The sequence below is a fragment of the Heterodontus francisci genome, chromosome 41 (assembly GCF_036365525.1).
Source record: "Heterodontus francisci isolate sHetFra1 chromosome 41, sHetFra1.hap1, whole genome shotgun sequence".
NCBI classification, from domain to species: domain Eukaryota; kingdom Metazoa; phylum Chordata; class Chondrichthyes; order Heterodontiformes; family Heterodontidae; genus Heterodontus; species Heterodontus francisci.
In genome coordinates this window covers 35,165,121-35,187,185 of record NC_090411.1, presented here as the reverse complement: position 1 = coordinate 35,187,185, position 22,065 = coordinate 35,165,121, and the positions used below count along the sequence as shown (strand labels likewise).

The 22,065-nt window shown below is 47.6% G+C and overlaps 1 protein-coding gene across 1 annotated transcript; it reads right to left on the bottom strand.

Annotated features, from left to right (window-relative positions):
* Positions 1–2,185: 2,185 nt before the first annotated feature.
* cbx7b (chromobox homolog 7b) lies at positions 2,186–13,400 on the bottom strand. Its single transcript, XM_068020067.1, has 6 exons — positions 13,264–13,400; positions 8,306–8,349; positions 5,639–5,704; positions 5,156–5,222; positions 4,192–4,531; positions 2,186–3,221 (listed from the first exon to the last, which is right to left on the bottom strand). Exons 1-6 carry the CDS (start codon positions 13,330–13,332, stop codon positions 3,052–3,054), a joined length of 756 nt encoding a protein of 251 aa, XP_067876168.1. The 5' UTR covers positions 13,333–13,400; the 3' UTR covers positions 2,186–3,051.
* Between the last annotated feature and the right edge of the window lie 8,665 nt (positions 13,401–22,065).

Genomic DNA, 22,065 nt, shown 5'->3' with positions numbered 1-22,065 from the left:
TAGATGGAGAGAGAGAGAGATGGAGAGAGAGAGATGGAGAGAGAGAGAGATGGAGAGAGAGAGAGATGGAGAGAGAGAGAGATGGAGAGAGAGAGAGATGGAGAGAGAGAGAGATGGAGAGAGAGATGGAGAGAGAGAGAGATGGAGAGAGAGAGAGATGGAGAGAGAGAGAGATGGAGAGAGAGAGAGATGGAGAGAGAGAGAGATGGAGAGAGAGAGAGATGGAGAGAGAGAGAGATGGAGAGAGAGAGAGATGGAGAGAGAGAGAGATGGAGAGAGAGAGAGATGGAGAGAGAGAGAGATGGAGAGAGAGAGAGATGGAGAGAGAGAGAGATGGAGAGAGAGAGAGATGGAGAGAGAGAGAGATGGAGAGAGAGAGAGATGGAGAGAGAGAGAGATGGAGAGAGAGAGAGATGGAGAGAGAGAGAGATGGAGAGAGAGAGAGATGGAGAGAGAGAGAGATGGAGAGAGAGAGAGATGGAGAGAGAGAGAGATGGAGAGAGAGAGAGATGGAGAGAGAGAGAGATGGAGAGAGAGAGACCCACTGAGCTATGGCTGACAAGAATAGGGATGGACACAGCAGCCAGAAGCGGGGAGGCAAATGTCGGATAGTGGGGGGAGTGCGGGGTAGGCAAATGTGAGTGGATGGGACCACCAAGGGATCTGCAAACAAGGACAAGGCTTTAAGGGATTGGGGGGAAACGGGGTAATGGGCATGTCATGCCGGATGGCCATGGATGTTGAAGAAATACAGCGTCAAGACGACAAGAGGCGCAGACGAAAGTTTCCGTGGATTCCAGGTGAGGAAACACGTTTGGAGTTTACAACCTTTCATGCAGAATAGTCACACCCAGTGGAGGAGGTGGGCACAGCCAATCCTGTGTACAGTCCTCTCTGGATCACGTGCAGTTTAAGAGCTCCGACTACTCCTGCTTAGGCGACCAGTAATACACACAAGTCCTCACCAGAACAACAGCCGACAATTCTCTTATTTACAATATATACAGCAATACCCACTACAAAAATATACCAACTGTGGCTCCAATATCCAAACCAAACCGCACTCATACATTCAGGATTTTCATATCAATCTGTGCAAAGTAGCCAACAATTTCATGTGCAAATATTCTTCAGGAAGCTCAGAGGAACTAAAGAGTGCAGAGAGGAGAGGGGGAAATGGCGAGAGAAAGAAAGCAAAAGAGAGAGAGGAAAACAAAGGCAGTGAGAGGGAGCAAGAGACAGAGAGAGAGAAAAAAAATGAGTGTGAGATAAGAGCGAGGGAAAAACTGGGAGATAGGGAATGAAGACGACAGAAAAAAATAAGCAGAGGGGAAGGAGAGAGCGATGGAAGATAGAGAGGGAGGGTGGAATAGATACACAGACCAGCATTATATTGGGACTTGAAAGCCTCAAGTGCAATGAGTGAGGGGGCCTCAGCTTAATGTCTGGTTTGAAGGATAGAGCTTCAGACTAGGCTACACTCCATCAGACCTGCTCAAACCCACAGCCTGGTGTGTGTCCTCGAGCATGCAGCAAGAGGCAGCAAACACACAGCCTCACTGATATAAACAGGTGCAGTGACTGATTGGGTTGTGAAGACTGTGCGTACATGTAGGCTAAAGACTGTCCCATTAAAGTGTGCAGCCCACATTCAGTCAGGGCTAACATGACCCAGTCTGGTACCAGCACAGCATTTAGATTCAGGTCAGAAACAGCAGTCCAGATGTGCACTCTGCATTACACCAAAGGACCATCAGACAGTCTGTCCCTCAGTGATGAGGAGCACAGGGCACAGACTCCGAGAACTGCCAGCCTCCAATTACACGACTTCTTCAATCCTTTCCCAGACGTGCTGGATCAAACTCCAGTCTATGCTCCCCTCTGGCTAGTCCCCTGTCAAACAGGTTCACATCTCCTCAGAGCAGACCCTTGCTGGGCAAAAAGACAATACCGCTGTAATATTTCAACTCTCAGACTGAGGTAGGATCTCACCTACCATCACAAGTAAAACTGAAGCATCCTTAGCATAATCCCGAGTGTTCTCCCTCCTGGTAACCCTGCTCTCCCTCCCTTTCCCCTTCCCTCCCCCATACCATGCTCTCCCTCCCATTCTCCTCCCTCATTGTCCCCACCCTTCCCCACCCCCATTCTCCCCACACCCTGCTCTCACTCTTCCCTCCCCCTACACAACCCTCCTTCATTCACCCTCACTGATGGATGAACACAGATTGTTAAAACCAGAGACATTACGTCAAGATTAACATAGAGCCATTAACAGCCACCAATTTCAGTTCGACAGCGTCCGTACCTTCCAGCAGGAACAAGCCATCTCAGTAATGAAGCCAGGTATGGTACTGAGTCCTTCAGACCAGGGACGCTGACCTGACTAATCGCCCAGGGCTCCCCAGCCAAGCGTGTGGGTGGCAGTGAATGGAGAGGATCGGCTGCGATTCCCCCTATGGTCCAACAGCCCGCCAACACGCTGCGTCAGAGGCCAGGGACAAGGTAGCGGAGGACAGCAGGATGTGTGGAACTGCCTCCACAGCCCACCCTGAGGAAATACAACAGGCTTTATAGAAAAAAACAGAGCTGGTGAGAAAATAAATGCACAGTCGAACTCTGCATTCGAACAACACATGACTGACAATCAGCTTGGTCGAAAGGTACAGAATCCATCGCACAGAGTCCTAGTCCCAGGTCATTCACTCAATCTGCATCATCCCTTTGTGCAAATATAAAATACTCCTCACTTGAGGCACTGACTTAAAAACAGCTGCAATCTTTTCCCTTTCCCTAAAGGCACAGCCATTGGCCACTGCCTGGACACCGAGAATGCAGCCATCAATGAGGATTGAGGGAAGGCGTGACGTCTCCTGTGACAGGAAACGCTTAGCTACGCTCTCCTAACGACAAGCCCTGTAGAAGAAAACCGTTCCTATGGCAACACACACACAATCACTGCTTTATAAATATGGAACCTTTTTGTTTTAGAAAAATGAACAAAATGTTTCACTGGACAGAGGGAAATCTTGCTTTTTTTTTGTCTTGAGGTTAGCAACTCAAACTCCGGTCCCTGAAAAATCCTTCGGCCGCCAGTGCTTCCCGGAAGGTCACCGTTAGGGAGTTGGCTGTGACGTCAGTTACTGTGATGTCGCCGAGGGGAACAGAAGGGTGCCAGCCAGCGGGAATCGAGGCAGCCGTTCCGACGGGAGAGGTGGAGCCTGCAGAAAAGCGGGAAGAGAGGCGGAGATGGTAATCCAGTCCATTCACCCCTCCCCCACTCTGATACACAAAGCCTGTGAGCATGAGGCTCTCAACCTAAAGGTCAGCTCCGGCCTGCACGAAAAAAAACCGGACCCGAGCCCGACAGAACCACAACCGACCCGGCCCGAGTCCTTCCATTTTTTTTTTTCCCCCCCGCGCCCGATCCGACCAGTTAACTTACCTTCCATTTTTCACTTTGTCGCTGATCTGCACAAGCTTAAAATAACTGTAACAAAACCACCTTTCTAGTGAAAAATTAACATTAGAGTCACTTACCTGTGATAGAGCATGTCCGATCCAGCCCGACCTGAGCCTGAATGCCGAACTAGGAAGTGTAACCCGACCCGACCCGAACACGGTACATGACGTCAGGTCAGGTCGCCAGCCTTCATCGCAAACCCCTCCCCCCAGCCCCCAGGGACATCCCCTCCTTCCCCATATTACAGGACAGGTTCAGAGAGAAGGGGTGTGCAGGCAGGAGGGGGTGCCAAAGGGTTGAGGAGAGGGCAGCCGGGGGGAGGGGGGGGGAGGAGAGGAAGGGGGAGAGAGGGGGTGGGGGAGAGAGGGAGCGGAGGAGATGGGGGGGAAGGGGAGATGGGTGGGAAAGGGGAAATGGATGGGGGGAGAAGAGGGGAGATTGCAGGGGGGAAAGGGGGAGATATGTGGGGGGAAGGGGGGAGATGGGGAAGGGGGGAAGGGGTGTCACCTTACCACCAAGGGCAGGGGCAGGAGAAGAGCAAGAGTTCAGGGCAGGGAGAATGAATGATGAATGATCATCAAATGCCTCAACAATCCGCCTCCCCACATCATGAAAGTGATGGTGAAGGGAAATGGGTTTCAGTTCAGGACAGGTTTTCAGAGAAAGCGCCTTTCTCAACAGGAGTGAGTGAGTGAGCGAGATGTTGTGACTCCCGGCCGTTCACGCACCTTCCGTCGCCACCGGGAAGCTCTCGCTTTGCAATTCTTCATCCTCAAACTCGGAATCCGGGAACTTCCCACTGATATCCTGCCCAGTGTCCTCCTCCGAACACTCGCTGGCCCCGTGACTCTCAGCTAAGCTGAAGGCTCGGGTGGGCGTGGATTTGGCCAACTTGAAGAACTTGTGCCTCCGTGTGAGGGAAAACTGGATCCGTTTTCCGTTCTCCCTGCGTTCCCGTTGGGCCAGACTGGGGACTGAGGTACTGTCAAAACGCCTGGACAGCGACAGGCGCAGTTTTCCTTTCTCCTTCAGTTTGTCAGCACTTCGCAGGTCCATCCCATAGATCCGCTGGCAATAAACACAACAGAAATTAAACTAAATGGTTTTCTCCATCTTAACCCTTTGCTTTTAATTTATTCATTCTTGGGTGTGGTCGTCACTGGAAAGCACGGAGTTTACTACCCATTCCCTAGTTGCCCCTTGAGAAGGGAGTGGCTGAGCTGCCTTCTTAAGCCGCTGGTAGTGAAAGAAAGACTTGCATTCCTATAGCGCCTTTCACAATCTCAGGCTATTCCAAAGCACTTCACAGCCAATGACGTCTAGACTCCATTGTAAAGCTACACAAATCTGAACCCCACAGGATGCAGGTAGTCCCAGCACTGGGACTGTCAGGGCTCCATACAGTCTCTCACTGGACACCCATTCCCAGCTTTAATCCCACCCCCCCCCCCCATTTCTCCTTTCCTGTACCAACTCTCAGTGGGGTCCAGTTTCACCGGAGCTGGTGGATTTGCAACCATTTCACCCCACTGCTCCTTCCCATAACCATCAAGGATGTGTGAAATTGAAGTGAGTGTGATCAGCAGGATATTTGACCACAGCAGGCATCACAGTTGAACTGTGGGAGGGACGAACTGGGCAGTTAGTGTCTTCCGGGTTAACCCCACTCACCCTCAGGACACTAAACTTTACCTGCAGTAAGTACCGCTTCGGTTTGGGCCCTCGTTTCCTGTATCCCAGCGCACGGTCTCGCTGTTCCCTGGTGAGGGAAAAGCCAGGTGTGAAAAGACATTCAAATTTAACAGACGGAACAAGAAAAATATCTCAGTGCAATTTACAGGTAACCACAGTAACAGGCCTATTGGCTCAGAGAGTCCGGGACCTATAGTCTCTGGATTATTAATCCAGTAACAGACCCCCGCACTGCTCTACCCGTTATTACTGGGTCAACTACGTGGAGCGTGACTGGAGTCACATCCCAGACTGGTGATCAGAGGCAGATTCCCTTCCCGGAAGGTGGATTGTTACACCAAGTCAGCAGCGTTTTCTTGGTTATTTAGAACCATAAATTATCAGATTTTTAAAATTCAATTTCACAACTTGATGTGGTAGGATTAGGATTTAAAGTGACTCGTCCAGCGTGACAAGGCCGAGAAGCGTAGCGTAAGTTCTTACTTTTCCTCATAGGCCATGACAAGTCGTGGATCCAGAATGTGATCCTCAGGTTCCCACGTACTGTACCTGGAACAGACACAAAGAGAGCTCATGCCGCAAAATACGCATCAGCAACATCGACCGCTTTTCAGAAAATACGGCAATTTTTGTTTGGTTTTTCTATTAAAAAAAAAAGCTTGCATTTCTATAGCACCTTTCACTGCCTTGCGGCCTCCCAGAGCACTTTAAGTGCAGTCACTGTTGTAACGTAGGAAACGCGGCAGCCAATTTGCGCACAGCAAGATCCCACAAACAGCGACGTGATAATGACCGGATGATATGTTTTAGTGATTCAGGGATAAATATTGGTTCAGGGCACCGGGGAGACCTCCCCTGCTCTGGTTCCAACTAGTGGCCGTGTACAGCACACGAGAGGAATCCATCAGGGATTCCCCATCCCCAGTCTCCTGTGGCTGGGTGCTAGATAACAGAGAGTGGAAGCTAGGCATGTGGAGAAGAGTACTCGCTTGTGACGGCTGCTGGTTATTGGTGACCTGTTGATGCTCGGAGTGCAGGCTCATGAACAGACATCCTCCCAGCCAGAATCCGGAGATCAGCAGAGAAACTCAACAGATATCATCAACAATTGTTCTAAAGGAGGAAGCAGGTTTACAGTGCAGTGAATACAAAACCAGGGGAAAGAGGTTTCCAGGCTAGCAGCAATAATCTGACGAATACTGAACCAAAATCTGAATGATTATTTCTTCAGTTTTGATTTTGCTACAGATGGTGCAAATCGCTCCGTAATGTGGGAGTCAGGTGGGTCAGTCCCTGATAGCGAGCAACACTCAATGAGTGTAACGGGCATCACTCAGGTCCTCAAAGTGTTAATGGAGTCAGCAGCCCGCATCATGGATTGGTCACTCACTCACTCACGTGCACTCACTCGGACATGCTCACTAACGCAGTCAGTGCCCTTCCCCTCCCCCGCCATACTGCAGAAATACTGCAGATTGTAAATCGTAACATAACATCACATGACTAACTCCAAAACCAGGGCACGCAATTACTACACACACAGAGAAATACAGGGACACAGAGAAACACAGGGACATGTACACACACACAGAAATACTGGGATGTGTACACACACACACGGACACACAAACGCAAGGATACGCGCGCGCACACACACACACACAGAAATGCAGACAGACACACACACACGCACACAGACAGAAACAAAGACCTGCACTCACAGATACAGATGTGCACGTGCCCACACACACAGGGACACACAGATACACAACAATGACACACACACACACGGACAGAGACTCAGAAACTTTAGAGCTTGCTATGCTTCTTACATTACAACAGTGGGGTGGCGCAGTGGTTAGCACCGCAGCCTCACAGCTCCAGCGACCCGGGTTCAATTCTGGGTACTGCCTGTGTGGAGTTTGCAAGTTCTCCCTGTGTCTGCGTGGGTTTCCTCCGGGTGCTCCGGTTTCCTCCCACATGCCAAAGACTTGCAGGTTGATAGGTAAATTGGCCATTAGCAATTGCCCCTAGTATAGGGAGGTGGTAGGGAAATATAGGGACAGGTGGGGATGTGGTAGTAATATGGGATTAGTATAAATCGGTGGTTGATGGTCGGCACAGACTCGGTGGGCCGAAGGGCCTGTTTCAGTGCTGTATCTCTAAACTAAACTAAATCTAAACTAACTACACTTCAAAAGTACTCCATTGGCTGTAAAGCGCTTTGGGACATACTGAGGTAGTGAACGGCACTATAGAAATGCAAGATCTTTCTTTCTTTTATTTTCTTCAAACCACCTTCGATACCACTGACCACTCCACCCTCATGAAGTCCCTGCCCTGCTTGGCACCTGTTGCAACACAGAGATGGCTTTCAACACCCACTCTTACTCAGCACCTACCCAAGTGTCCATCCCTGGTCCCCACCTACTCACCATCACATACAGCCCTTGGGTGATATATATTTTTAAATTCATTCTCAGGCTGTGGGCGTCACTGGCTAGACCAGCATTTATTGCCCATCTCTAACTGCCCTTGACAAGATGGTGGTGAGCTGCCTTCTTGAACTGCTGCAGGTACCCCCACAGTGGGGAGCTAGGTTGTGGGGGGGTGGAGGGGAATTCCAGGATTTTGACCCAGTGACAGTAAAGGAACAGCGATATAGTTCCAAGTCAGGATGGTGTGTGGCTTGGAGGGGAACTTGCTGCTGGTGATGTTCCCATGCATCTGCTGCCCTTGTCCTTCTAGTTGGTAGAGGTCATGGGTTTGGGAGGTGCTGTTGAAGGTGTATCAGAAATATAAACTGTTGTAAATCAGTAGCCCTGATGATATATCAACACGCACATGTGAATGGAAATACATGTCACACAGTCTGAGTTTGATTACAGAAAGACTCATCAATCTTGAGGCTCATTATTGCTTCTCTCAAAATCAGTGGCACCATCAGTGAGGGGGTCATGACCCCCTCCAGCTGAACCAAGCTGACCAAAATCAAGACTTGCAAATGACATCACACGCAACGAAATAGAAACGCCAATGAGAGCAGGGTTCTGGGATGGCAGAGAAACCGGGATACACAGGCACTGACAGAAGATTGGGAGGAATGGGTGGGGGGAAACTATGAAAGGGGTTAAGAGATTGATTACTTACTTTGGAGGCCATCCTTTCCATTTCACAAGGTATTCCACTCTCCCCTTTAAAACAAGCACAGAACAAACTGTCGTCAGGCAGTCAGAGAACACAGCACAGTTCACACACACACACACACACACACACACACACACACACAGTTCACACACGAATCACAGACACTGGAGACACCAACAATGTCAGTGCGAGCACATGTTATGACAACACAATGCATCACATCACCTTCATACAGATTCGCAAAGTGGCTTTTACCCAAGATGGTCTCCAACAAGCAAGCCATGGTCTCCATGACTACAGGCAGATCGTAGCGAGAGATATCAGCCCTGTAAGCAATACCCACAATGATACCTCTAATAGTGAGATGTGTGAAATGAGTATCAGCCACTTCAGTGAGTGGGAAATTCAGAAACCTCATGCTGGTACACTGTTAGGAAGATCTTTTGGGATTAGAATGGGAAATGATGGGACACATGGAGATTTACTCTATATCTAACCCCGTTTTTTTTTTCTTTACTCTGTATCTAACCCCGTGCTGTATCTGTCCTGGGATGTTTGATGGGGACAATGTAGAGGGAGCTTTACTCTGTATCTAACCCCATTTTTTTCTTATTTTTTTTCGATGGGCCAAATGGTCTCCTTCTGCACTATAACGATTCTGTGATTGTTACCCATCATGCTCAGCATGGGTGAAAGTCCTCTATAGACTAAGGTGTAGAGGGAGCTTTACTCTGTGTCTAACCCCCGTGCTGTACCTGTCCTGGGAGTGTTTGATGGGAGATTGGATCCCTGTAGTGTACCGTGTTCTGTTCTTCAGGAGTAACATTCATTCAGTCAGGTCTGAAATGCTGTCCAGAACTTGTAAAGATTCAAATTTAGAGGCTGATTCAATTAAAAGTCTGGAGTTACTAAGAGATGTCCAAGCCACCCCTTGTTGACCCTTGCTCCTTGAACCCTTCAATCTGGCCCACAAGCCCAGTGAACACAGTCTTACTCGCCTATCTTGTCCGTTTGTCCTGCTTGAATTTCTGGGACTGGAAGTTTGGAAAAGCTTTCCAGAGATGCTCACATCCCAAGATCAAATAAAAAAGTTGCCTGACTGATGGATAAATCCTAAATCACAACAGGGGAACTTGAGCCATCTGCAAATTAATGGCACCTTCTCGCAAAGAGCACGGATACTCTCCCCACTCACGGACTCCAGCCACTGGGTGTAGCTTCCAATCGGCATGACTTAAATCGACAGCAGCAGTGAGGGGAAGGTACATGGTCAAGCTTGGGAATTTCACTGCCGGCTATGAAATCTCAATCTGACCCCAATGTTCATTTCAAGAATGAAGAGCAATCACACTTAAGCGGCCTCAAAGGGACTTGCACCAAGTTAGCAGCAGAATAATACATTGCGTCCCTGTCCTTATAAAACAGTGCACGTTCCGTGGATGCACAATGGGACATTGACTAGCCATATTCCTATACAAAGTTGTCACCCCGCCAGGTTTAAGGTCAGCATTCAAACCTTGCTCCAGATGAATACTCAGCAGACATGCTAGGCAATGAAATAAAAAGACACTGTTGTAATGTATGGAAATGCAGCAGCCAATTGGCACACAACTAAGATTCCACAGCAGCAATATATTAACGACCAGATCATTTGATTTTTTGTGATGTTGATTAAGGGATAAATATTGGCCCAGGACACTGGCGACAAACGTTTCTTTAAAATAGCGCCATGGGATCTTTTGCGGCAGATGGGGCCCCGGTTTAAAGTCTCTTACGAGACGGCACCTCTGACAGTGCAGCACTCCCTCAGTACTGCACTGGGCTTGTCAGCCTGGATTGCTTGCTCAAGCCTCTGCAGTGGGACTTGAACCCACCGCCATCTGACTCATGGGCAAGAGTGCTACCCAGTGTGCCACAGCTGTACACTGTCCCAGCGTTGGAGATATCTCTGATGGTAGCGGCGTTCACAGTTGAACAGCCTGCCCACACTAACAGTCTAGACTGACAGGTGAACAGCCAAGTGGACGGGCAGTAACCAAGGGACCACTCCCAGGGAAAGAGAAAAAACCTGTGGCATGGCTCATCGTATCTCGTGAGAAATGAGGCCCCTCCTTCGTTAACCCAACAGTTGTATCACTGGTTTATCAACCTGCAAACAAGGGAAGAGAGACAAGGAAACAGAAGCTGTATTTAACATTCAAACAGCCAAGGGATCAGGCACTGGCCTGCTCTCTGACTGGTACTAACAATGGCCCAAGTCAGACAATCAGTTCCCCTGCCCCCAGACCTCCGTTTACTCTATAAATTTCACTCGGACTGTCCACATACAATCTCACCCTTCCCCGCCATTGCTGGCCACTGGTATCAACTCCACTGGCACAAGACACACTGTGCACTAGCTACTGACACCAACACCATTATGTATACAGTCTGCTGGCATCAGACCCACTGCACACTGCCACCAAATCTCAAGGCTTAAGCCCCCACATTAGAAGTGGAATCAATGGGCAATTGTTGCCCTCGTCCCACTGACCCCTCTATGTCATCGTTCACTCGCACCCCCAGCAGCCTGTCCCCCTCCCGCACATCCTCCGCCCCCCCCCCCCACCCCGCTCCCCCGGTGCAGGTAGCATTCCCTAAAGGAGACCCCCCACCCCCCAACTAAAATCAGTCACTGAAACCAGCACTGACGGGGCAACACACTGACTTCACGGGGGCTTTCTGCAAAAATATCTCCCTCCCGTACCCTGCTCCACATCACAACTGCAGAACACTTCTCACTCCACCCTACGGCACACACTGTGACCCTCACTCTGATTCCAGCTCTTTCTGGCCAGGGTCTGCACCATATACACAAAGACAGAAATGGAACAACGGATCAGAGATTCACAGGACACAGACTAACCACTAAAGCTGCCCTCACCCGGGTTATCAAGCACCTGAATCTCAACAGTACAGTATCTTAATTTCACCATCACTGCTGACTGTACTGCTCCCAGGACAGGTACAGCACGGGGTTAGATACAGAGTAAAACTCCCTCTACACTGTCCCCATCAAACACTCCCAGGACAGGTACAGCACGGGGTTAGATACAGAGTAAAACTCCCTCTACACTGTCCCCATCAAACACTCCCAGGACAGGTACAGCACGGGGTTAGATACAGAGTAAAACTCCCTCTATCAAACTTTGTCACATGGGATCTATATTTGGTTGTGTACAGGAGTGTGAAGTGGGACCCAATTCACCGTTGGTTACTTTGCTATCAGCAAGTAAATAACATCTCAGGTGATGCAATAAAGGTTTTAACCACTGGGACGTTGTAGGGGAAAATAAGCAAGTACGCAGCCACTGGAGGAGAGGGACGGCCGAATGTGACAATGTCGGGAATGATTTCTGACTCTCTCGTTCCCACGCAGTGACCCATCTGAAACAACTCAGACGCTGCAGTAGAGCTGCTCCCCACAAACCCCTCCTGACCTTCATCCCCTCACTCTGCAATCCGGTAAAGGCCACCAGCGTGCTGGGACAATGAGCCCAGGCTGGCTATTCGACCATGAAAGCCACACAAGAGCATGGATGAGCGAGACGCTAGCAGAGGATCCTGTGGCCTGGACTGGGGTCTTATATTTTTTACGAATTTTCCTCCCTACCTCTCTCGGAATTGTTACAGAAGGAGGCAGGCCATTCGGCCCATCGTGTCTGCACCAGCTCTCCAAATGAGCAATTCACTTAGTGCCGTTCCCCCGCCTTCTCCCCGCAACCCCTGCACATTCTTCCTTTTCATGCAACAGTCTAATTCCCTTTTGAATGCTTCAAACACTTCTCCTTGAAGGTGTGAAGTCTTTATGTAATAGTCCCAAAACTGCTCTGGGTCCCTGCACAAGACCCCCAGTAACCACATAAGAATCTGGACTTGGAGCATTAACAGGCTATTCGACCGAGGCAGGCACGAATGTGGCTACTCAACGCACACACTTCCAGCACAGTTGAGTCATCATTCAGCAATCTGGAGCTGGGATCACTCCCTCTCTCTAATGCACCCTCCTCCTGGGCTGTTTGGAATGGACTCCTCTGCGCATCGAAGACTTTATAAACAAAAACACACACGTGCACATAAATAAATAAAGGCAGGGAAATGTGAATAGAGTAGCTAGGAACAGGTTCAAGTACAAACTGAGGTTGCTCCTATGCTGAAGATTGTATCAGATTCCAGAGTGCTGGAGCAAACAATTCCATGAGGCTCTAACAATGTGTAATACTGATCTCATCTTGTTTTATGTTTTGCATACAATCTCCTCTCTGTACGCCAACTAACCCATGTGCTGTAATTGTTATTAATTGTCCAATAATCTAGCTTTCACTGATTAAATTGGAGTTCCAATTATAGTTACTTTTTATTGGTATCTCCTTGTCTAATTACTACAGGTGCCTTTTTGCAAGCAAAAGTTTATTGATTAATTAATCTAATAATTAATTAAACAATTCTTAACTCCCAGCAAGACTCTGACCCAAAAAGCAAGTAAACATTGCAACTTCCACCCCTCTCACTGACGAAGCAATTTTTAAAACTCCTAACACCTTGATTAGAATCTCTGCAAAATTCGCACCCTCATCCCTTAAACCTACAAGAATTATTCTCACACTTTGCACAGTTGCATTTTTTTTTTGTGGAAAACATTCCACTGCAAAAAAAAAACCCTCTTTTGCAGCTGGCACCTGATTTTTGTTTTGCATTATTTATTTCTCTTTGCATTAATTGTTATTGAGTTTAATTATTAAGTGTTAACACAATCTCCTCCCTCTTCCACTCCATCTCTTCCGGAGGTTCTGCTACATCTGACAGCTGCTACTTTCGTTCTAATGCAGTTTTTTGGGGGGGAGGAGGGTGCTTTGATTAATTGCCTTCAGTCCATTAAAGTTGCTGAACCCGGGTGTGGTTTGCATTTTGTGATGGATTACCTTTCTGACCCGCTTCTTGCTGATATTCTCCACCGCGAACACTTGCTCTCCTATTGCAGACAGCTCCATACAGGCAGCCTGGCAGCTTTCTTCCTGCGCAACATTTTCACCAGCGCGTCCCCGAGTCTCTCTCTCTCTCTCTCTCTTCTGTCACTGTGCACACGCATGCACGCACCCGTGCACATGCACGTGCATCAAGTGCACGTGCATCCCCCAGTGCGCGTGCACCCCCCTCCCCTCCTTCTTGTCCAACGTCGCCACGCAGAATCCCAGGGAGACAGCAATTGCAAAGAGAGAATTGGAGCCACAGCTCACGGTGTAATAAAGCCTCGCTCTCTGTACCCGACACAGGGGGAGGATGTAGTGAAAACTGCACCCTTTTTTATTTTCTGAGAAAAGTGCAACTATCCAATTTAAGCGTTGAGCAAGGTGCTAACAAGAAGCATAGAATGGCTACAGCTCAGAAAGAGGCCGTTCGGCCCATCGGGTCCGTGCTGGCTCTCCGCTCCAGCAGCTTAGCTGGTCCCGCGGCGGGGGGGGGCCCGCCGCTTTCTTCCCCCAAGCCTGCCGATCTTTTGCCCTTCGGGCGATTGAATCTGTCTCCACCACGCTGGCGGGCGGTGCGCTCCCCCTGCGAACCGTTCGTCGGGTAAAATAGTTTTTCCTCGTCGTTGGATCTTTTGCCAGTCACCTTAAATCGGGGCCCTCTGGTTCTCGACCCTTCCACCAATGGGAACAGTTTCTCTCTATCTATTATATCCAGACCCCTCATGATTTTGAACACCTCCAGCAAATCTCTTAACCTTCCCATAACAAATGAGAACAGCCCCAGCATAGGAAATAGGAACGGGAGTAGGCCATTCAGCCCATCGAGCTTGCTTCACCATTCAACTAGATCATGGCTGATCTACCTCAATGCCATTTTCCCGCACTGTCCCCATATCCCTTGATACCCTTAATATCTAGAAATCTATCAATCTCTGTCTTGAATATACTCAATGACTGAGCCTGCACAGCTCTCTGGGGTAGAGAATTCCTCACATTCACCACCCTCTGAGTGAAGAAATTCCTCCTCGTTTCAGTCTTAAATGGCCTACCCCTTATTCTGAGACTATGACCCCTGGTTCTGGACCCACCCTCCCCTCTACCCCCACCCCCCTCAACCACAGCCAGGAGAAACATTCTTCCTGCATCTACCCTGTCGAGCCCTGTAAGAATTTTGTACGCTTCAATGAAATCACCTCTCTTCTAAACTCTAGAGAATATAGGCCCAGTCTCCTCAATCTCTCATAAGACAATCCCACCATCCCAGGGGATCAGTCTGGTGAACCTTCGTTGCACTCCTTCTGAGGCAAGTAGATCCTTCCTTGGTAAGGAGACCACTGTGCACAACACTCCAGGTGCGGTCTCACCAAGGCTCTATATAATTGCAGAAAGACATCTTTATTCCTGTACTCAAATCCTCTTGCAATAAAGGCCAACATACCATTTGCCTTCCTAATTGCTTGCTGCACCTGCTTGTTAGCTTTCAGTGACTCCTGAACAGTTTCACCCAGGTGCCTTTGGACATCAAACCCCAATCTCTCACTATTTAAGAAATATTCTGCATTTCTGATTTTCCTACCAAAGTGGATAACGTCCAGTAAATAAAAAGAGAAAGTGCTGGAAATATTCAGCAGGTCTGGCAGCATCTGTGGAGAGAGAAACAGAGTTAACGTAACAGGTCAGTGACCCCTCATCAGAACTGGCAAAGGTTAGAAAAAAATTAGGTTTTAAGCAAGTGAAGGGGGCGTGGGGGAAGAGAACAAAAGGGAAGGAGTGTGATGGGGCAGAGGGCAGGAGAGATTAAATAACAAAGCTGTCCTGTGAAAGACAGAGCATTAGTCCAGAGAGTGTTAATGGCAGAATAATGAGCAGCTCCGTCCACATGATAAACAGACACATGGTTAAAAAAAATAGAAAAATGTAAAAAAAAGGCCAGTCATGTTCTGAAATTGTTGAACTCAATGTTGAGTCCGCAAGGCTGTAGAGTGCCTAATCAAAAGATCAGATGCTGCTCCTTGAGCTTGTGTTGATGTTCACTGGAACACTGGAGCAGGCCAAAGACAGAAACGTTGGCATGAGAGCAGAGGGGAGTGTTGTAATGGCAAGCAACCAGAAGCTCGGGGTCCTGCTTTCGGACTGAGCGGAGGTGTTTTGCAAAGCGGTCACCCAGTCTGCATTTGGTCTCCCCAATGTAGAGACAACTGCATTGTGAGTAGTGAATACAGTATACTAAATTGAAAGAAGTACAAGTAAATCACTGCTTCATCTGAAAGGAGTGTTTGGGGCCTTGGATGGTGAGGAGAGGAGGTAAAAGGGCAGGTATTACATCTCCTGCAATTGCATGGGAAGGTGCCATGGGAAGGGGCGAGGTGGTGGGGGTAATGGAGGAGTGGACCAGGGTGTCACGGAGGGACGATTCCTTCGGAATGCTGATAGGGGAGGGGAGGGGAAGATGCGTTTGGTGGCGACATCACACTGGAGGTGGCAGAAATGGCGGAGGATGATCCTTTGGATGTGGAGGCTGGTGGGGTGGAAAGTGAGGACAAGGTTCTGGGAGGGAGGGGAAGGGGAGAGGGCAGATGTGCGGGTAATAGGTCAGACACGGATGAGGGCCCTGTCAACAACAGTGGGGGAAATCCTCGGTTGAGGATTGAGAAAAAGGAAGACATATCAGAAGCACTGTTGTGGAAGATTGCATCATCAGAGCAGATGCATTGGAGATGGAGAAACTAGGAGAATGGGATGGAGTCCTTACAGGAAACAGGATGTGAGGAAATGTAGTAAACGATAACTTCACATTTTTCCACATGATATTCCATCTGCCATGTTCTTGCCCACTCACTTAGTCTGTCTAAATCCCCTTGAAGCCTCCTTGCATCACCCTCACAACTCACATTCCCACCTAGTTTTGTATAATCAGCAAAATTGGAAATATTACTTTTGGTCCCTACATCCAAATCAGTGATATAGATTGTGAGTAGCTGGGACTCAAGCACTGCTCCTTGAGGTACCCCACTAGTCACAGACTGCCAACCTGAGAATTTTTTAAAAATTCATTCATGGGATGTGGGCGTCGCTGGCCAGGCCAGCATTTATTGTCCATCCCTAATTGCCCTTGAGAAGGTGGTGGTGAGCTGCCTTCTTGAACCACTGCAGTCCATGTGGGGCAGGTACACCCACAGTGCCGTTAGGAAGGGAGTTCCAGGATTTTGACCCAGTGACAGTGAAGGAACGGCGATATAGTTCCAAGTCAGGATGGTGTGTGGCTTGGAGGGGAAATTGCAGGTGGTGATGTTCCCATGCATCTGCTGCCCTTGTCCTTCAAGTTGGTAGAGGTCGCAGGTTTGGAAGGTGCTGTCTAAGGAGCCTTGGTGCATTGCTGCAGTACATCTTGTAGATGGTACACACTGCTGCCACTGTGCGTCGGTGGTGGAGGGAGTGAATGTTTGTAGATGGGGTGCCTATCAAGCGGGCTGATTTGTCCTGGATGGTGTTGAGCTTCTTGAGTGTTGTTGGAGCTGCACCCATCCAGGCATGTGGAGAGTATTCCATCACACTCCTGACTTGTGCCTTGTAGATGGTGGACAGGCTTTGGGAAGTCAGGAGGTGAGTTACTCGCCTCAGGATTCCTAGCCTCTGACCTGCTCTTGTAGCCACGGTATTTATATGGCTACTCCTGTTCAGTTTCTGATCAATGGTAACCCCTAGGATGTTAATAGTGGGGGATTCAGCGATGGTAATGCCGTTGAATGTCAAGGGGAGATGGTTAAATTCTCTCTTGTTGGAGATGGTCATTGCCTGGCACTTGTGTGGTGTGAATATTACTTGCCACTTATCAGCCCAAGCCTGGATATTGTCCAGGTCTTGCTGCATTTCTACACGGACTGCTTCAGTATCTGAGGAATCACGAATGGTGCTGAACATTGTGCAATCATCAGCGAACATCCCCACTTCTGACCTTATGATGGAGGAAAGTCATTGATGAAGCAGCTGAAGATGGTTGGGCCTAGGACACTACCCTGAGGAGCTCCTGCAGTGAAGTCCTGGAGCTCAGATGATTGACCTCCAACAACCACAATGACCCGTTTATTCCTACTCTCTGTTTTCTGTCCGTTCACCAATTCTCAATCCATGCCAGTATATCACCCCCAATCCTATGTGCTCTAATTTTGCTTACTAACCTTCTGTGTGGGACCTTATTGAAAGCCTTCTGAAAATCCAAATACGTCTTCTCTAATCTTTCCATGTAACTGAAGTCCCTCATCCCTGGAACCAGTCTTGTAAATCTTTTCTGCACCCTCTCTAATGCCTTCACATCCTTCCTGAAGTGTGATGTCCAGAATTGGACAAAATACTCCAGTTGAGGCCAAACCAGTGTTTTATAAAAGTTCATCATACTTTCCTAGCTTTTGTACTCTATGCCTCTATTTATAAAGCCCAGGATCCCAAATGCCTGATTAACCACTTCCTGAACCTGCCCTGTCACCTTCAATGATTTGTGCACATACACCCACAGGTCTCTCTGTTCCTGCACCCCCTTTAGAATTACACCCTTTATTTTATATCGCCTCTCCTCGTTCTTCCAGCCAAAATGAATCACTTCACATTTCTCTGCATTAAATTTCATCTGCCATGCATCCACCTATTAGACCAGCCTGTCTATGTACTCTTGAAGTCTATCACTATCCTCCTCACAATTCACAATACTTCCAAGTTTTGATTCATCTGAAAATGTTGAAATTGTGCCCTGTACACCCAAGTCTAGACCATTAATCTATATCAAGGTCCTAATACCATACTGTATACCTTCCTCCAGTCCAAAAAACAACCGTTCACCTCTACTCTCTGTTTCCTGTCACTCAGCCAACTTCGTATCCATGCTGCCAACTTTGCTGACAAGCCTGTTATGTGGCACTTTATCAAATGCATTTTGGAAGTCCATGTAAACACATCAATCACATAACCCTCAACAACCCTCTCTGTTACTGCATCAAAAAACTCATTCAAGTTAGTTAAGCACGATTTAACAAATCCATGCTGGCTTTCCTTAATAAATCTATACTTCGCCTAGTGACTTAATTTTGTCCCGGTTATCACTTCTAAACACTTTCCCACCATCGAGGTTAAACTGACTGGCCTGTAATTGCTGGGCTTATCCTTACAATCTTTTTTGAACAAGGGTGTAACATTTGCAATTCTCCAGTCCTCTGGTACCATGCCTGTATCTAAGGACGATTGGGAGATTATGGCCAGTGTCTCCACAAATTCCACCTTTACTTTCCTCCAGGAATTAATAAATAAACCAGTGTGGGTAAACTTGCTGGCTTTGGGGAGAAATATTTCATCCTAATGGTGTGAGTTTTCTTGCCTCTAAGTGGGTCACAAATAAAAGATAAAAGAGCGTGAACTGCCAGCTTCAAATAATCAAAAAGAGTTATATTTCTACAGTGCTTTTCACCACCTCAGGATGTCCCAAAGCGCTTTACAATCAATTAAGTATTGTCGTAATGTAGGAAACACAGCAGCCGATTAGTGCACAGCAAGATCCCACAAACAGCGTGATTATGATCAGATGATCTGTTTTTGTGACGTTGATTGAGGTATAAATATTAGACCAGGACACCGGGGAGAGCTCCCCTGCTTTTCTTCCCAATAGTGGCCGTGGGATCTTTTACATCCACCTGAGAGGACAGACAGGGTCCTGATTTAACATCTCATCCAAAAGACGGCACCTCTGACAGTGCAGCACTCCCTCAGTACTGCACTGGAGCATCAGCCTGGATTATGGGCTCAAGTCTCTGGACAGGGAGCCAAACCCATAACCTTCTGACTCAGAGGCAAGGGTGCTAACCACTGAGCCACAGCTGACACACTTCAAAATTAAAATTGAAATAAAAAGAAGAAAAAAACAGCCAAATGTTTGAAATTTGATGCAAAACCAGAAAATGTTGGAAATATATACCAGGTCTCCAGCATTTGGAAGAAAGGAGAGTGGCTAACATTTCAGGTGTACAGACTAAAGACAACTTGCATTAAAATTCCTGCACTGGAGGCAGTTCAGAGAAGCTTCACGAGGTTGATGAAGGGGTTGGCTTATGAGGAACGGTTGAGCAGGTTGGGCCTATACTCATTGGAGTTCAGAACAATGAGAAATGATCTATATTGAAACATATATCATTCTGAAGGCACTTGACAGGTAGATGCTGAAATTATGTTTCCCCTCGTAGGGGAATCTAGAACTAGGGGGCAAAGTTTCAAAATAAGGGGTCTCCCATTTAAGATGGAGATGAGGAGCAATTTCTTCTCTCAGAGGGTTGCTAATATTTGGAATTTTCTTCCCCAGGGAGCAGTGGAGGCTCGGTCATTGAATATATCCAAGGCTGAGTTAAATAGATTTTTGATCTGTAAGGATGTCAAGTGTTATGGGGCTGGCAGGAAAGTGGAACTAAGGCCACAATCAGATCCTGATTGTATTAAATGGCAGAGCAGACTTGAGGGGCCGCATGTTCCTATTTCTTGTGCTCTTGTGCCCCAAGGCACTTCACAGGAGCAGACACCGAGCCAAAGATTTAAGACAAGTGAACAAAAGCTTAGTCAAAGAGATAGTTTTTATAGATGATCTTAAAGAGTTGCCTGGATGGGAGTAGCTACAATGACCCTCAAGAAGCTATCCAGGCAGTATCCTGGACGGAGCAGTTCACTTCAATGATGCCCTTGCCACTGAACTCAACAGCCACCTCCTTCACCAATAGTGCACTGTAGCTACATTATATGCTATCTACAGAATGCATTGCAGCAACTCAACCAGGGTTACGTCAACAACATCAAAGACAATTGCAGGAACACCCGGATTTCCCTCAAGTGCTGAGAAAGACAACAGCAGCAATATCTTAGGAAGACAACTGCTTCCAGGCTCGCCTCCAATTCATTCACCATCCTGAGCTGCACATATGCCGGCCATTTTTTCATTGTTGCTGGGTCAAAACTCTGAAACTCCCAACCTTACAGCACTGTGGATACACCTTCATCACTCGTACTCAAAGAGCAGGTGATCCATCACCACCTTTTAAAGGCAATGTGGAAGGTGTGACACATAAATACTGAAAAAATTACATACCATGCAGGTATTGCAACCACCATGCAAAGCTCTGTGAGAACCCAGTGTTTGTTTGTGCCACGTTTTCTTTTTCTATATCTTATATTTTATGCACTCTTGTAATTTTGTTAACATCACCACTGCAGTATGCAATCATTTCCATCAGTCACTTTCGTTCCCGGGGCAATCACTCCTCGCCATTGATGCGAATAAAACTATTTGGGAAAACAACGAAAAGAAGATACTGATAAAACCAGGCAGCGTGGATAATTGTATTGCACGCAACTTGCTTCTAACCTTGCTACAGTGTGATGTGAAATAATTAATAAAGCATCAACAACCCACATTCATATAGGGCCATTTTTTTTTCTTCTTCTTTGGCCTCCTTGTCTCGAGAGACAATGGGTAAGTGCCTGGAGGTGGTCAGTGGTTTGTGAAGCAGCGCCTGGAGTGGCTATAAAGGCCAATTCTAGAGTGACAGACTCTTCCACAGGTGCTACAGATAAAATTGGTTGTCGGGGCTGTTACACAGTTGGCTCTCCCCTTGCGCTTCTGTCTTTTTTCCTGCCAACTGCTAAGTCTCTTCGACTCGCCACACTTTAGCCCCGCCTTTATGGCTGCCCGCCAGCTCTGGCGAACGCTGACAACTGATTCCCACGACTTGTGACATTGAGGGCCATTTATATAATGAAATATCCCAAAGGGCGCTGAACATGTAATAGAGACTTTGGGAGAAGAGTTCAGGGAGCTGGTCAAAGGGGCAGTCATGGAGATAGGTTTAAGGAAGTTTCTGAAAGTGGGGAGAAAGGGGACAAGGTGCCGGGATTTAGGGAACAAACTATGCGGTGCCTCGATGCTCTGAAAGCCCCGATGGAGTAAAGGGGAGGCTGGAGGAAGCACATAGTCAGAGAGGGCATGGGCCTCAGGGAGGATGCAGAGAGGTTGTGCAGTGAGGTCTAGAATGAATTTGTAAATGAGGAGTGCTCTTTTCAGTAAAAAGAATTTTTCTTTTGGGCACATTCATTATACCAGAAAAAAACAATTATTCTTTGATCAATGGCCAATGTGTGTTGAATGATTAATTCAAGGTCATGCAGTCCTGTTATAGACACCTTGATCACTACAGAGGTTGGGCCTCTGTCCAGTCCCTGTGTTTGAATAAGTCATGCATTCCGCAGTGGCTGTATCTTCATCCTTTGTAAATACTAAAACAGCAGTGACCAAGGCCAATGCTCCCTGATATTTCCTCCCTTCCTTTTGGAAAACACGCAGCATTTCCTGGATCCTTCCCAACCTAAACCTAACATCCTGGATCAGGAACTGGCTGCTTGCCAGTGTTTTACAAAGTTCTGATAGGGTAACACCAGGATCATTTCTCACAACTAAACATTCAACGACTGTTTCTGAAATGAAAAAGATTGATATTTTCTCTCTGGTAAGAAGTGCAGGCAGCTCCCATAAGCTACTAACTGGAACTAACTGCACTGTTAGGAATACCTTTACCACATGATTGCAGCAGTTCCAGAAGGTGGCTTACCATCACTTCCTCAAGGGGTAACTAGAGATGGACAATAAATGCCAGCCTGGCTGTCCTGAAAATGATTTTTAAAATGTTTATTTGTTGCATTAATAGTAGCAAATCCCTTCTGCATCATTGTTTG